Raw genomic sequence first — 17706 nt, forward strand, 5'->3', positions numbered from 1 at the left:
TTGGATGCCAACTGTCAGGTGCTGGTGTTATTTGTATAACATTTTTAGTCAACTCATTATCTTGCTCACACAGTAGAGGAGACAGTAGCATATTTCTGATTAATTTGTCCTCTTTATTCCCCTCATCAGATACTTCCACAAAATAACTTGCAATCTGCTAATATAACTGACTTTAATCTGAAAGTTCTATTTTCAGGTGACAGTTTCAAACCTTGTATCTAGTGTTACATCTTTTGCAGTGTTGCCTGCTTTATTGATTCCACTGGCTGCTTTTCATAAATCTTCCCCAGATACTAATATTCACTGATATTCTATACTTTGGAGTACTTTAACCTAAAATATCTTACACTATATTAAATAACTGAGTTGTTTCCCAATCCCTTCCTTCCCCAAGTTTTCCTTTGCTTTGTACTTCCTTCCCATACTAATCCTTCACCCCCTCCCAAAATTCTCACAGTCATCATCTATTAATTACATTCATCTTATTTGAGATTGGTGTGTATTGGCTCAACTCCTGTGTTATAAGACTCAAAATTAGTCTATCTCCTGACTGACTCCATGAAATTTAATCCTTCAGAATAAACATTACAACACATTTGGATACCTAAAGGTCTTCTATTGGAAGCCTATTTACTTCAACACTGACCTAAAAACTTGAACAAGAAGAAGACAACTTCTATCCTTGACCAGATGCCCCCCAGAAATTAATCCCACAGATAAATAATTCCTAAAGCAACCAAAAATTACACTGATGCACCTGCATTCAGTGAAACAGTACCTGTACAGAAGTGGCCTGGCAAGAGAGAATGAACACCCAAAATGTGATTACCACACACACAACAGAGACAACATTATACTTAAGTGTCTGACATTCACTCCAGACAGCTCCAAAAAGTCTCTTCACCAAGTGATTCATAAGCTCAAGCAGTGGCTGGTGCCAGTTTCTTTGGGGTCACAGGTTTCCTACATGAGAAAACTGGGCAACAGATTGCCTGACTAACTGACTGACATTTTTCAGGTGTTCTGGTGTGACTGGGGTGGGTTACAGAAAATATGCATAGCATGCTGCAATAGGTTTCTTGTGTCCAGTGGGCTGTCACTGCAATGTGATATGATGCATGTTGAGCTTTAGGGCTCTTGCAGAGGTCTAGACCATGTTCTTGATTAAATTTCCGAGTCAAACTGCAATTAGTATACTATTTATATACTATATACCAAGGGGTTCTTCCTCCTCCTAAGTGAGGTAGCCAGTCAGGCATGCTCCCACTCCCACCCACCACCCTTGTTATCCCCTTATCTTAAATCCTCATGAAGGAAGGGTCATCCCTGTCTCCCACCTACTGCCTAGGTCAGAAGCAATGCAATAAGACTCTCACATACATTATTCAATCTCTTCACAAGTGATCTCCCAACTCCTATTAGCATATGATGCAGATATTGTCAACCCTTGACTATTGGGATAAAGTGCAGATGCAAAATGCAAAAGAACTGTACATAATTTTGACAACCTCTTTCATCATGATGAAGGATAACACTTGTTTCATCTACTAATGACTTACCCGTGGAGATGCCTGAGGTGCTGACGTAGGTCGGCTGGACGGAGGGGGTAGGTTGTTGCTACGCTGTGCCCTCGACATAGAGCTGGAACGTGGAGTACCAGGGCACTGTTGCTGACTTGGCTTTGAAGGCTGAGGTGCAGGTGCAGGTGCAGGTGCAGGTGCAGGTGCTGCTGCCTGGCGACTCACACTAATGGCTGAAGCACCCTTGGATTGCACTTGGTATTCAGGGCTCATGATGCTTTCAGGTGCTGGCACAAACTTGCTCGAACCCACCAGCTGACTACCCTCTGATATCAAAATAAACAACATTGATTGCAATAATTATATTAAATTACAAAATTACTAACATGAGTCATTAACAGTCCATATTATTATCAACCTATTTAAATATACACATCATGAATCTATAGCCTTTATCTTCAGAATAATGAAAAGGAAACCAAGATTACATTCTTTCACCAAGACCACTACAGCTGTGTGCATCAAGCTGTGCTACAAAGCTGAGCCATTACAATTTTACAAATCAAGCTAATAAAATTAAGGTGGCACTTATCTACCTTGTGGGCCTACATCCTCCATAACCAGTTCATTCTCGTCTCCAAAGAGACTGGTTGGTCGCTGGTGCAGGGGATGACCTGAGCTGACTCGGTCCCCCCAGGCATCACTTGCTACACCATTGGTTAAATGACCCAAATCTAGACTGCGGGTCATCAAGCAAACAGAATCCTGTGCTAACGTCTGAGCCATCTGCTCCGGCCCCATACTCTGCGTCATGGGGTCGAGTGCTAAGGATTGAGCCATTTCCTGGGGTCCCATACTTTGCATCATAGGATCGAGGTGTCTCCCCAGGCTCTGGGCCATTTGGTCTGCCCCCAGGCTACGAGACATTGGCTCCTGGGCCTTGATGCTTGTCGATGGACCCCCAGCCAACTGTGCCAGCAGAGCAGGATCCATACTATGGGACATGAGCCCTGGGGTATCAGGAGTGCGCAAGTCACCCCCATACAGTGTGGAAGAAAGTTCCACATGGTAAGATTGAGAAGTGTGGTGAGAGGACAGTGCACAGACAGAGGTTGAGGCAGCAGAGGAGGAGGTGGTGGTGGTGGTGTGGGAATGGGTACGGCGGTGGCTGTGGGCCTCACGGCTGGAGGTTGATCTTGTAGGGGCTGTGGGGTGGAGGAAGGAAGGTGTAAATGTTCCATATGAAAGGTTGTCCCTCTTCTCTCCAATAAATTCATAAATGAAAATCTTCCTGAACATTCAAATATCTACACCATTACTTAATAGTGACAAACAGCAGCACAAGACCAATACTGAAAGCCTGTATTAAATACAGAAAAAAAAAGTTACTAATCTTAGTAAAAAACAACAACTTACCTGACAGCTTAAGTAATTCTAATCATTTATCTCATTTAAGCTCCTTATTTCTACAAGCATCTATAGTACTGACACTGGGAAGTACCAACTTATGAAATATGAATGAGTAATGTTAACTCTGAGAAGTAAACACTTATTAAAATGTCCAGAATTTAAGTAAACAAAGAAATTAACTACAATAAATATCAATAATTTTCCCATAAACTAATAAAATCACCATTAAAAATAAAAAACAATGTTAAAAATCTATTTGAAATCCTATAAGCTGATAAATTTCAGAATTATACTGTATACATAACATTGGACCTTTGACAATGAATGTCTGGTACAAATTATGCATGAGAGCTATACCAAAGGTGTTTTAACTTGAGCCTTTGGGCATGGCTGGGTGAAACTCCTGGGGTCCACACTGTTGCCACATCACTCCACATATGAGGGGCTCATTACCTCTCTCTCTCTCTCTCACTCACTTTGTATATGTGTGTGTGTGTATATATATATATATATATATATATATATATATATATATATATATATATATATATATGTATGTATGTGTATATTTACCTAGTTGTATCTTATGGGAAGGGGAGCTATGCTCGTGGTGTCCCGTCTTTGTATCTCTCCATATCTAGTTTGCTCTTAAATTCTTGTATTGTTTTTGCACAGACTGTTCTTTTGTCTAATGTGTTCCCTACATCCACCACTCAGTAGGGAAAGCTGTTCTTTTTTTCAGGTTTCTTCTATAATTGTCCTTTTTAAGTTTCTCTCCATATCCTCTTATGTTTCTCTTATCACAATTTAGTAAGTCTTCTCTGTCAAGGATTTCCATGCCTTTCATAATTCAGTAGATGGTCAACAAGCCACCTTTTTCTCTTCTTTGTTCCAGAGTCAGCAACTCCAGTTTTAACAATCTTTCTTCATATGAGAGTTTCGTTAGTTATGGGGCCATCTTCGTAGCTGCTCTCTGGATTCTCTCAATCTCCTTTATATTCTTTTTTGCACAAGGTGACCATAGTGTCAATACATACTCCAATTTAGGCCTTATCAATGTAACTAGTATTTTCTATACCATTTCTTCATCCATGTAGGTAAAAGCAACTTTTAATGATCTTAGCAAGTTATAGGTTTCATCAACAATTTTGTTTATATGTTTGTCAGGGGACATATCCTTTGTGATGATCACTCCCATGTCTTTTTCAGATCCTTCTTTCTTTACTTCTTTTTCACCTATTTTATATCATCCTGATATCCTTTTTTTTACTTTTTCCAAACTCCATTATGCTACATTTTTTAATGATGAATTCCACTTCCCACTTCTGACTCTATTCCCAAACCCTGTTCAGGTCTCTCTGTAACGAGTTACAGTCAATTTCAATACACACTTTCTTTAACAATTTTGCATCATCTGCAAAGAAGCTCATGTAACATTCCACCCCCTTGTCCATGTCATTCACATAAATGGCAAACATTATTGGAGCCAGCACTGATCCTTGTGGGACTCCACTAATTACCTCTTCCTAAGAAGAAGTCTTATCTCTAAGCACTACCTTCATTTTTGTGTGTGTTTGTGTATATGTGTGTTTATATATTCATAATTTGATTCCTTTTCTTTGGTGGCTTCTGCTGTCCATGCAAGTGTTAGTGTGGACAGTAGTAAAGTTCCTCCATTTGCCTTTTCTTGCAAAAAATACTTATTTACATAATATATAACCTCTTTTGCTATGACCTGCACATGGCGATGTTTCTCCCTGTTAGTCTGTATGTTATCTATTTGACATATATATAAAAGTTCCTCTATTTGTCTTTTCTTGCAAAAATACTTATTTACATAATATATAACCTCTTTTGCAATGACCTGCACATGGTGATGTGTCTCCCTGTTAGTCTGCATGTTATCTATTTGATATATGATATATGATATATATATATATATATATATATATATATATACACACACCAATGGATCTTTCCCACTTACAAGGAAGGTAGCCAAAGTCAAAGGCATAAATCCACTCCCATCCATTTCACCTCCACATACTACACTCCCATTCACCATCCCTCCCTCCCTCTTATCTTGGCTACTCCTGGATGATGGGTCATTCCTGCATCTTGCCCACTACCCTGGGTCAGAAGCAATGTTGCAAGACACAGCACATCCACACCTAGGCCACTTCATTTGATCAGCAAACCCCCATCTCCATCTTCTCATGCAGAAAAAGAGAAGAGGGGAAGAAATCACTTCAGGCTGCATCAAAATATCATTCACATATACTCCCTCACCCCCACCATTCCCTTCCATGCATCACAGCATCATCCATACACAAACATTCTCCATTCACTCCTATCTTTTGTCTTCTCCCATCCTTCCTCAACAGACATTCCCCTCTTTCACAGAGCTCTTTTTACCCCATCCATCCATCTCATCCTTGGTCACCCCATCATGTTCATTTCCTCCACCTCTGCCTTCCACATCTCTTTTACTTATCTTTCTTCACTCATTCTTTCCATATGTCCAAATCATCCCAATACTCTTTCATCAACCCTATCTCCCAACTCCCTTTCCACCCCCACTCTCCTCACCTCATTTTTCACTCTATCCAGAGTAGTAACCCCTACCATACTTCTTGGGCATTTCATATTAAACATTTAAACTTTTCCTCTCTTAAAATCCATATTTCTGCCCCATATAGTGCTGTCGTCACAATCACTCCTTCATACAATCTTCCCTTAGCATCCACTCCCAAGCGTCTACTTCTTATTACACTTTTTAATCCCCCCCCAAGGCAATTACTTGTTTCTCTCAACCTATATTCTACTTCCACTTCCACTCCTCCCTTTCCCGCCACATTCGCACCCAAGTATCTAAAGCTATTCACTTCCTCCAGTCTCTCTCCCCCTTAATACTCACTTCCAATTTGCTGCAATCCTCTTCCCCTTGTACATCTCATCACCTTACTTTTACCCACATTTATCTTCAACTTCCTTCATTTGCACACCTTCTCAATCTCCGTCACTAACTTTCTTAAACCTTCCTCTGATCCTGCTACAAGTGCAATGTCATCAGCAAACAACAACTAGTTTATCTCCCACTTTTCTCCAATCTCCAATCCCCGATCCATTACCCTTGTGTTTACCTCTCACACCACCCCATTCATGTATAAATTGAACAGCCAAGGCAACATAACACATCCCTGGCAAAGTCCCACCTTTACCTCAAATCATTCACTCTCTCCATTTCTAATACAAACATTGGCTCTACTACTTTCGTAAAAACTCCTGACTGCTCTTTGGCTTTCCTTCTATCCCATATATCTGCAATACCTCCCACATACATACATATATATATTCATATCACAACTGCATGGTGTTATGAATGGCTTGGGATCTGCGGGAAAGACAACAATCTGCCGCCTGTGTCAAGGACACTTGTAGTCAACCACCCTCAGGCAGCATTTCATGAGCTACATTGCCAAGCCATTCACAACACCATGCAGATATTATACATACATACATATACATATACCAAGGCTTTTTCCCCCTTTCAAGGGAGGTAGCCAAAAAGGGAAAGGCACAAAAACACTCCCACCCATTTCATCCCTAAATACACTCCACACCCCTCCCACCCTCCCTCTCATCTGAGCACCTCCTGGATGACGGGTCATCCCTGCACCCTGCCCACCGCCCTGGGTCAGAAGCAGTGTCGCAAGACACAGCACATCCACAGCAAGGCCGCTTCATTTAATCGGCGACCCCCCCTCTCCGTCCCCCCTTGCATATAAGGAGAGGACGGGGAGAAATCCCTTCGGGCTGCGTCAAAATTTACTCACACATACTACCCCACCCCCCCGCCCATTCCTCCTCATGCAATCACATCATCATCCATATACAACCATTCTCCACTCACCTCTGTCTTCCATCCTCTCCCTTCCTTCCTCAACAGACATTCCCCTCTTCCCCAAAGCCCCCTTCACCCCATCCATCCACCTCATCCTAGGACGTCCCCTCATGTTCACTCCCTCCACATCTGCCTTCCATACCTCTTTTACTAGTCTTTCTTCACTCATTCTTTCCATGTGTCCAAACCATCCTAATATTCTTTCATCAACCCTATCTCCCAGCTCCTTTTTCACCCCTGTTCTCCTCCTCACCTCATTTCTTACTCTATCCAGCCTAGTAACCCCCACCATACTTCTCAAACACCTCATCTCAAACACATTCAAACTCCTTCTCTCTTCTTTTATGTTCCACGTTTCTGCCCCATACAGTGCTGTTGGCACAATCACTCCTTCATACAGTCTCCTCTTCGCATCCATTCCCAAATGTCTATTCCTCATTACACTCTTTAATCCACCAAGGCATTTACTCGCTTCTCTCAATGAATATACATATATCCCTCAACAGACATTCCCTTCTTCCCCAAAGCCCCCTTCACCCCATCCATCCACCTCATCCTAGGACGTCCCCTCATGTTCACTCCCTCCACATCTGCCTTCCACATCTCTTTTACTAGTCTTTCTTCACTCATTCTTTCCATGTGTCCAAACCATCCTAATATTCTTTCATCAACCCTATCTCCCAGCTCCTTTTCCACCCCTGTTCTCCTCCTCACCTCCTCATTTCTCACTCTATCTAGGATGAGGTGGATGGATGGGGTGAAGGGGGCTTTGGGGAAGAGGGGAATGTCTGTTGAGGAAGGACGGGAGAGGACAGAAGACAGGGGCGAATGGAGAATGGTTGTATATGGATGATGTTGTGATTGCATGAGGTAGAATGGGCGGGTGGATGAGGTAGTATGTGTGAGCAAAATTTGACGCAGCCCGAAGGGATTTCTCCCCGTCCTCTCATTTTATGCAATGGGGGGACGGAGAGGGGGGGTCGCCGATTTAATGAAGAGGCCTTGCTGTGGATGTGCTGTGTCTTGCGACACTGCTTCTGACCCAGGGCAGTGGACAAGGTGCAGGGATGACCAGTCATTCAGGAGGTGCTAAGATGAGAGGGAGGGTGGAGGGGTGTGGAGTGTATTCAGGGATGGAATGGGTGGGAATGATTTTATGCCTTTTTCTTTTTGGCTACCCCCCTTGTAAGGGGAAAAAAGCCTTGGTATATGTATGTATGTAAATATATCCCATAAAGAAATAACATACAGACTACAAGTGAGACAGATTGCCATGTGCAGGTCATTGCTAGGTGTGTAAACAGTGGGGTTTCCCCTGGTCATGCCTAAGAGCTCAAGTTAGGTCACTTGGACTATAGTAATTAATTTCATTAACTGTTGCCTCAAGTTTTATTGAGTGGAAAACCTGCAGCCCCACAGTGGCTGGCAACAGTCCTCAGGCCATCCCACAAATCTCTCTGGGAAGAAACTGGATTATTGTCTGTGCTGTATTAGTGTGGGACTGTTTCTAAGTCACCAGCTGAAAGTGGTAGGATGAGAGCAGTTGCTGGCTGTCAGCTCCCTAAGTGTGAAACAGTTGAAGTTCAAGGAGACAGAGAGATCTTGGGCTAGTCCAGAGGCCAAGTGTCAAGAGGCCCTCAGGGCTGCACCTCATGATAGAGGTGAAGGGGTTGACAGGTTTAGAAAATGGGAGCTTTGCTGTCCATCTTGAAGGACCACCACATGCAGGCACCTGTAACTGGTCCCTAGGAGCTAGTAAAACGGTTAACATAGTTTCATTTGAATTAAAAAGAGAGTAGAAAGAGGGAGTAAGATTCTTTAAATATCATTTACATAATGGTTTGAAAAATAAATATTTTTTCAAACAATTTACTGAAGCAAAACTGGAAAGCCTGTGCAAAATAAATATGGTTCACTTTTTGTCAATTTAAGCTCTTAAAAACATGCATCACATCAGTCAATGGCTGCTCTACTAAATAGATACATTCCTCAAAAAAATATATACTGCATCACCATCTATAAAATTACACTTAAACCCCTTCACTATGATGTTACCTGCTACTGAAGCAATGTATGGATCACATTTAAATAAATTTATTTGGTGTTATGAGCATGCATCTAAACATACAAGGCATTTTCTCCCATACAAGGGAAGTAGCCAAAAAACAAGGACATAAAATCCACTCCCACCCATTCCATCCCCACATACTCCACTCCCATTCAACCCCATCCCTCCCTCTTATCTTGGCTCCTCCTGGATGACGGGTCATCCCTGTATCTCGCCCACTGCCCTGGGTCAGAAGCAGTGTTGCAATACACAGCACATCCACAGTAAGGCCGCTTCACTTAATCGGCGACCCCCCTTCTCCATCCCCTCATGCAGAAAAAGAGAAAACGGGAAGAGATCCCTTCAGGCTGCGTCAAATTATTTTTCACACACTCCCTCACTCCCCCATCCCCCACCCACTCCCTTTCATGTATCACAGCATCATCCACACACAACCAACCTTCACTCACCACATCTTCTGCCCCTCCTGTCCCTCCTCAACAGACACTCCCCTCCCTCCCAATGCCCCCCAACCCCATCCATCCATCCGGTCATCCCCCATGTTCACTCCCCCCACACCTTCCCCACCAATCGCTCTTCACTCACCACCTCCATGTGTCCATCCAAACAACCCCACCAACACTTTCAAAAATGACATATGAACAAAGATTATCTAAACTGGAACTACCAACTCTGGAACAAAGAAGAGAAAGAGGAGATCTACTGGCCATTTACAAAATCATGAAAGGCATGGAAGTCTTTGACAGAGAAGACTTATTAAAATGGGATAAAAGAAAAACAAGAGGACATGAAAAGAAACTCAAAAAAGGATAGTTATAGAAGAGATCTAGAAAAAAAAAGTTTTCCACACAGAGTGGTGGATGTCTGGAACAAACTGGAAGAAAAAATAGTGTGTGCAAAAGCCATACAAGAATTTAAGAACAAACTAGATGCTGAGAGATACAAAGACGGGTCACTATACGCATAGCTCCCCTTCCCATATAATACAACTAGGTAAATACACAACCTCCTCCCAGCATCCACTCCCATCACACTTTTCAATCCCCCAAGGCACCCACCTGCCTCTCCCAATCCACACTTCACCTCCACTCCTCCCCCTGTCACACTCACACCCAAGCATCCAAAACCACCCACCCCATCTAGTCTCTCCCCCCAAACACCTACCTCTATCTAAACAACTTTATTAAAAAATTATCTAAAATTGTATATCAATAAACAGATAAGCTACAAACTAGCTCTGCTCTTCTTCTCTGAGCATCTAATTACAGTATATTGCAATAGATACCTGATGTGGTTTCAGGCCAAGAAATATACTCTAAAATCAAATATCCAGTATAAGTAATTCACTGGCAATACACAACACTTTTGTACTTAAAGACATGCTGTGATGAAGTGGCATCATAACGGTGTTAAAGGAAGTATCTAAGGAATGTAGTGGAAAGGAGGTATAGTACTGATTCAAAAGATCAGCTCCCCCTCCCCCCCTTTTTTTTAATGGAGAAAGGGTGACAGATGGAGTGGGATGTACGGGGGGGTGTGCATATCTTGGCTGGCTACCTCCTTTATATATGGGGAAGAATCATATTGGTATATAGGTGCATTATCTTTTTATAAGCTTGTCAGGCAACAGATCATTAACAATAAACACTCTAGATCCCTCTCCTTCACCTTTGCATTCTTTTTTTTTTTTAAGTAGTTTATCATCAGGTCTATCCTTGTGAACAATCTTGTGCATTATCTTATATTTCATATGATAATTTAATTACCGTATTTTACGGCTTGCAAGACGCTGCATCTTGGAAGACACACCCTAATATTTGAAAGAAATTTCTAAGAAAAATAAAAGTCATTCTCATACAAGAACACACTCACCATATACCCGACCACTGAACACAAAAACAAAAGAAGCAATGATGACACGTATTGGACGTATTGTTTACATTATGAAATCACTTATCCGATTTTGTTTGTATGGCGATGATACTAGTTGATGATTAGTAAATATACTATACATTTTTCATTGTCCAAGGGTGGTTTTATTTTCATAAAAATAAAAAATAAAAAATAAAAAATATGCATGTAGACATATAAAACTCCACTGCCGAATCATTTTTTCGGTAGGCGGTGGTCCAAAGTGTCTTTCTGCTGCTCTTTTACAGTGTTCTTTGGCATATGGTACAACTTGTAGCTTGTATGTGATAGTATAACTAAACCGTTTTGATGAACTAGCCATGGGTGATAATTTCCAGGACAAAAAATCTTGTGACACATGTGATAGCCTGGTGGTAACTGATAAAGGCACCTGGCATGTGCGTGCGTTCGTGTGTATGTGTGTGTGTGTGTGTGTTGCTATGAGACGAGGGAATGGCCCATTTTCTCCACACGCTGAGTAGGCTTCAGGAAGGATTATGGTATTGGAAATACTTGTAATGGCTAAGTACTGAGTTTACATCATATAAAAGGTTGAATTAAATAGTACTTAAGCTAACATCATAGTGTAATGACTCAACATACAAATCCAGGTCGCTATCGGTCAAGTGTCCAAGCTCACTTGAACCTGGGTGTTGCCTTACAATACAACATTCGTCTTGGAAGACGCACTAGCATTTTTCAGGGTATTTTTTAGGAAAAAAAGTGCATCTTGTAAGCTGTAAAATGCGGTAGTTGAGGGTATCTATCTCTATACCAAAGGCTATTTCCACCTTGTAAGGGAGGTAGCCAAGCCAAAAAAAAGCACATAGCCACCCCCATCCACCACCCTTTCCTCTCTCTCCTCTTAGCTCCTCATGGATGATGAGTCACCCCTGCATCTCACCTACTGCCCTGGGTCAGAAGTAATGTAGCAAGACAAAGTACATCCACAGGAAGGCCACATCATTTAATTGGTGACCCCCTCCCTCTCTGTCCCCTCATGCAGAAAAAGAGAAAATGGGAAGAAATCCCTTTGGGCTGCATCAAAATATCATTCACACATAATCACTCCCTACAACCCCACCCCCATCCCCCACCTCTTCCCTTCCTTGCATCACATTATCACATACACAGCCATTCTCCACTCACCCCTATCTTCTGCTTTCTCCCTTCCTAGCTCAAACAACCTTTCACACTCTCCATCCATCTCATCCTCAGTTATTCCCTGAAGTTCATTCCATCCAATTCTGCCTTCCACACCTCTTTTTATTTTTAGTTTGGTTACAATCCTGCTTTCTGTAAGAAGTTGTAGAGAAATGATAGAGGTACTGGTGCTTTGTTGCCCACGATTTGGTGTAGTCATTGTTACTTGATGTAAATATCAGAGAACATGGTTGTTACAGGATGTTGTATAAATTGACAGTCTAGTAGTATGTGTGACATTGTAAGGGGAGCCTTACATTAGCAAATGGAAGGGTCATTTTCTGTCATTTGTGAGGTGGTCATGTCTTGTATTTATTTACCTAGTTGTATTATGCAGAAAGGGAGCTATGCTCATGGTGACCTGTCTTTGATCTTTCAGCATCAAGTTTTTTCTTAAAATCTTGAATAGTGTTTGCACACACTGTTTCTTTATTTAATTTATTCCAGGTATCCACCACTCTGTGTGGGAAGCTATTCTTTTTCAGAGCTCTTCTATAATTATCCATTTCGAGTTCCCTTTCATGTCCTCTTGTTTTTTCGTTGTCTCATTTTAATAAATCATCTTTATCTAGGATTTCCATTCCTTTCATGATTCTATAGTCAGTAGATATCTTTCTCTTCTTTGTTCCAGAGTTGGCAGTTCTAATTTGGACAATCTTTGTTCATACGTTAATTTGGAGAGAGTTGGTGTCATCTTTGTTGTTGCTCTTAGTATTCTAATTTTTTTTTTTATTCTTTTTAGTACTGGGTGTCCAGTGTTGCAGCATACTCCAGTTTTGGTCTTATTAGTGTAACTAATATTTTTTTTAATCATCTCATCCAAATAGTCAAATGTTGCTTTTATTGACCTCAATAGGTTGAAGGTTTCTTCAACTATTTTATTGATATGTTTGTCCGGTGACATGTCTTTGCTGATTATTACTCCAAGGTCTCTTACCCAGTTCACTTTTTTGACTTCTTCACCAATTTTATAATTTCTTGATATTCTATTTTTACTTTTTCCAAACTCCATTATACTACATTTCTTGATATTAAAGTTTACTTCCCACTTTTGAGTCCATTTCTAGATTTTGTCTAGGCCTAACTGTAATGATTCACAATCTTTCTCTGTACTTACTTTCTTTAGTATTTTTGCATCATCTGTGAAGTTCATATAACATTCCACTCCTTCATCCATGTCATTTATATATATGGTAAACATGGCTGGGGCCAATACTGAACCTTGTGGGACACCACTTATCATTTCTTCCCAGGTTGAGTATTTGTCTCTATTTACTACCCTCATTTTCCTCCCAGTCAAGACGTCTTCCAACCATTCCAATAATTTATAATAATACTCTTACCCCATTTCACATCTGCTCTCCTCTTTGCCTCCTTTACCTTTTGGTCATATCAAGTAGTATGTTTCCCCAAAGGTCTTCTTCACCTTTTACTGACATTTCTTCCCAACATATTTCTTTTGAGTTAAAATCACCCATAGTTACTATATTTCCTCTTTCTTTCAGTAAATTAGTTCATATTTTGGGTCTTCCAACAGTTTAGAATGATTGCTTTTTGTCCAGGACTGTGTTTTGGGGGGCACATACATTACTACAAATTTTCTACTTTTCATGTCACTGTTTTCAACTTTTATCATAATTGATTCCACTTTGTTTTTTCCTTCTGTTATCTTTGTCACATTTAAGTCTCTTAGTCAAAAATAATACTCCCCACCCTCTTTTTCCTTTCTATTTTTCATTCAATGGTTGTATAGACCTTGTCCCACAGTATTTGGTGGTAGAGGACTTTTTAATTTAATTTCTACAATTCCCATTATGTCTGGTTTTTCTAATGCCAGATAATAACTTAATTTGTTCAATCCTGAAATCATTCCGTCTATGTTGGTATAAGCTATCTTTAATTTTTTTCCTTTCTCGTCCTTTTCTGTCTACTTTGTATCCTTTTCTTGATATACCATTTTCTCAGCCTCAGGTCCAGCACTCTCCCCCCAATTTTTTTTTTTTTTCAGTCTCAGTTCTCTTTTCATTTTTTTTCATTTGCTTCATTTCTAAGTTCCTTTTCTTTCTCTTTTTCTTCATCACTCATTTCTTTTTTTATCCATACATTTTTGTAATGTTCACTATTTGCTAGTTTTGTTCTAGACAGTACTTCCTCTGCTATCATTTGAGACTTAAGTTTTACTTTTAGTGGCCTATATTGTTGTTGTATTTTCTTATTTTATGTATTTCTTCAATTTCTTTATCTATATCCTGTCCCTCCTCTTGAATCTTTCTGAATTTCTTTAATCTATTTCTCCTCTTTTTCTCTGATATCTAGGAACATTATGTTTCTCCTTAATACCAGAGATTACAATGCACTTTTTTCATATCCACCATGTCCCTCACCAAATTTTCTTTTTCCTTAATTACTTTAATTACTGTTTCCTTAGCATTTTCCTTGACTTGTTGCTCTACTATTTTAAAAAATAAGTTTTTATTTTCCTGTTCTACTTTCCACTGTTTTTTTATTTCTTGGAAATAATTTTCTTTGACATTCTCTTCCACTTTCTCGGTCGCTGCCTGTATCTGGTCCTTCGTTTTCTCCCTTGATCATATTTAGTTCCTCTTTCAAATCATCTACCTCCCTGTTAGTCTTTTCATTTGACTCTCTTAGTAGGGATACCTCTTTATACATCGCCCTATACTCACATTTTAGTTCAATTATTTCATCTAATAAATCATTGATCTCTCTATTTCTTACTACATTTTTATACCTGGGCTCTCTATCTACTTCTATCCCTTTATTCATAATTCCACCTTCTCTACCAAAACCTGAAAATAATTTTTTTTTTCAAACCTTTGGTACATCTTTGGGGTTTCATTCAGGCATGTCCTTTTGGGGATCATCCCCAGTGGTGATTCTACCCTACTTACATCCAGGCATCTCTTTGTTGGTTCTTTTTTTCCTCAAATCACAGTTTTCTTCCATTTTTAGAGTAATCTATACAAAAATAAATAAATAAATAAATAAGATAAATAAATAATAAAGACACAAAGACTATTGCATTTTGGTCACTCATTGTACACTTCTCCCTTCCTGCTTTAGTAAACACAACTAGCGCTTAGGTGCATGTGAAATAGTGATGTGAAATAGCCACAGATGTATGTTTTTTTTTTTTTATGATTTGTTAATTGTGTCATCAGCAATCAAGAGACAACTCACCTCCCACTTCCCTCCATCTCTTTAACCATGTTCAATCCTGGGTCTATCACCCTCATGTTTTTACCTTCCATACTAACTCTATTATACTTTTTTTTTTCTACACATAATTTTCTGCTTTTCCTTACTTTCCTTTACTGTTGTTTTTTTTAGATTGGCTTTAATTTTTTAAGTAGTTCTTTTTCTTGTTCTATGGGTTTAATTTTTTTTTTTTTCCTGCAGGCTTTAGGAATATGTTTCCTATTATCTATAGTAATAATAATGCTTTCTTCTACTTCCTTGTCTATAGAAAGAAATTGTGTTATACCAAAGGTCTCTGTTTTTTCCCTTTGTAATCTTGTGGAGAATGGTTGTGTATGGATGATGCTGTGATGCATGGAAGAGTGTGGGTGGGGGACAGGAGAAGTATGTGTGAATGATATTTTGATGCAGCCTGAAGGAATTTCTCCCTGTCTTCTCTTTTTCTGCATGAGTGGACAAAGAGGGGAGGTCACTGATTAAATTAAACAACTTTGCTATGGATGTACTGTGTCTTGCTACATTGCTTCTGACCCAGGGCAGTGGGTGAGATGCAGGGATGACCCATCATCCAGGAGGACCCAAGAAAAGAGGGAGGGAGGGTTGATGAATGAGAGTGGAGTGTGTGGGGATGAAATGGGTGGGAGTGGATTTATGTCTATGACTTTGGCTACCTCCCTTGTAAGAGGGAAAAGGCGTTAGTATATGTATGTTTTATAGTGAAATTTATTGGAGTGGTCTGAAGGTACCTGTGTGTAATGCTCCTGCAAGATGGACAGCAAAGCTGCTCATTTTCAAAACCCATCAACCTCCTCACCTCCATTAGGAGGTGCAGCCCTAAGGGGCAGATACTGTCTCCAGACTGGGCCCACAATCCCACAACTACTCCTTTTCCCCTACCAATGTCAGCCAGTGACATAGAAGCACTCCCTCACAGGTACATAGGCAGCAGTCCAGAGATTCTTCCCATAGAGATCTGTGGAAGAGGCCAAAGGCTGTTGCTAGCTGCTATGGTGCTGCATATTTTCCACTTGGTGAAACTTGAAGCAACAATCAATTAATTAATATTAGTCTGAGGAGAGACCAAGGATGATTCCCATATTGCTTGTGGTTGGAGAGAAGGTGAGGACATTGAGGATGCTGCTTGTTACTTATGTTGGGAAGGTTATCCAGTAGAACACTTTTTGCTCAAGTTTTGTACATTTATGTTGGGGAATGGTTCTAGTATTTTGATCTGCTATGTGTAACCATATTCAATGGTGTGCATTAACCCATAAGTCGCCGGGCAAATGTTGTGTACCCCCCCCAGTGTCAGAGTAGAAAAATATATACATTTTTTTATTGCTTAAATCAACTCAAAATTATGTAAAAACCAACGAATCTTGCTTATTTCGATTCACCTTAGCCTAGAAGTAGAGAAACTGGGTAAAAATTTTTGAGATATGCATGTGAAAGTTGGGTAGAAAATCTGTAGACTTTCTTTCGCTCCTCACGTGAGTTGAACGAGAATGTTGTCATATTTTTTCGGGGAAGCTTCGTTAAAATTTCAGTGTGAAGGAATTTCACATTTATGATGTTTCAAGTCAATGTACAGTCGCCCATAATAGTCTAACACTGAGGGAAAATGTGTTTATAAATAGTTTTTGTGGATTTTTTTTTGCAAATATTTATCACTTTGTTATGTGGTAAATTGACTTTTTTTTTTTTATAATTTCAAGGAGGATAGGTGATTGTGGTGCTTCTTATTGTTTTGGTAAATATTTTAGTAAGCATACATCACACCATTATTGCCTGGCCACATTTTGTATTATATATTTATGAAAATTGGCAGTGCAAAATCGCCAGTTCTATATGTCTGAATATGTACTAAATGGCACCTGCCTAACTGTCGAAGTACAATTTCATCTCCTCATACTTTGTTTCGTACACCAGAATCACCTAAATTACATCCTACAGGCCTATTTTATACCCCAAGTTACCCCCAAAAAATTGCTGCCAGGTTTGCCAGTTTTGTCAATAAATAAAAATTGTTGGGTGCCTTTTATAGCCAATGGATAGGGCTTCTGGGTCATTACTACAGATTTGACCCATGATGCAATGCCTATTTTTGGTGAATTTTTTAGATTGCGGCATACGATATATGCCACTGACACTCAATCCATAAAACAATTGAGGCATATGATGTATGCTGCTGACGCATAGTTTGTATTTTCTTAGAGAACTGAGAGATAGAGTTCACCAGTATGTAGATGTTGTCTTCTATATTTGTATTTCTATTTGTCTATATATATATAAAGAGGCTTCTTCCCCCTTATAAGTGAGGTAGCCAGCCAAGGCTACATCCCCACCTATCCCACTCCCAACTATCAAAAATTATTATTTAGTTTCTTTTGTTTTGTTGGAGAACATGCTGTTGTGTTTAATGTTATCTTATGTAGTCTTGGCTATCTATCTATATATCAAGGGCTTTTTCC

At 39.9% G+C, this 17706-nt stretch overlaps 1 protein-coding gene across 5 annotated transcripts in view; it reads right to left on the minus strand.

Moving 5' to 3' along the window:
- Positions 1-17706, minus strand: part of LOC143038824 (uncharacterized) — a 209348-nt gene that overhangs the window by 82952 nt on the left and 108690 nt on the right. For all 5 annotated transcript variants that reach the window (XM_076208401.1, XM_076208398.1, XM_076208397.1 and 2 more), the window contains 2 exons: positions 2117-2725; positions 1560-1846 (listed from right to left, as the gene is read on the minus strand). In XM_076208401.1, coding sequence (XP_076064516.1) covers positions 1560-1846; positions 2117-2725 — 896 coding nt within the window. The remainder of the gene's footprint in view (positions 1-1559; positions 1847-2116; positions 2726-17706) is intronic.

This window comes from Oratosquilla oratoria, chromosome 25 (assembly GCF_046742065.1).
Source record: "Oratosquilla oratoria isolate Oo_2021 chromosome 25, ASM4674206v1, whole genome shotgun sequence".
Classification (NCBI taxonomy): Eukaryota; Metazoa; Arthropoda; class Malacostraca; order Stomatopoda; family Squillidae; genus Oratosquilla; species Oratosquilla oratoria.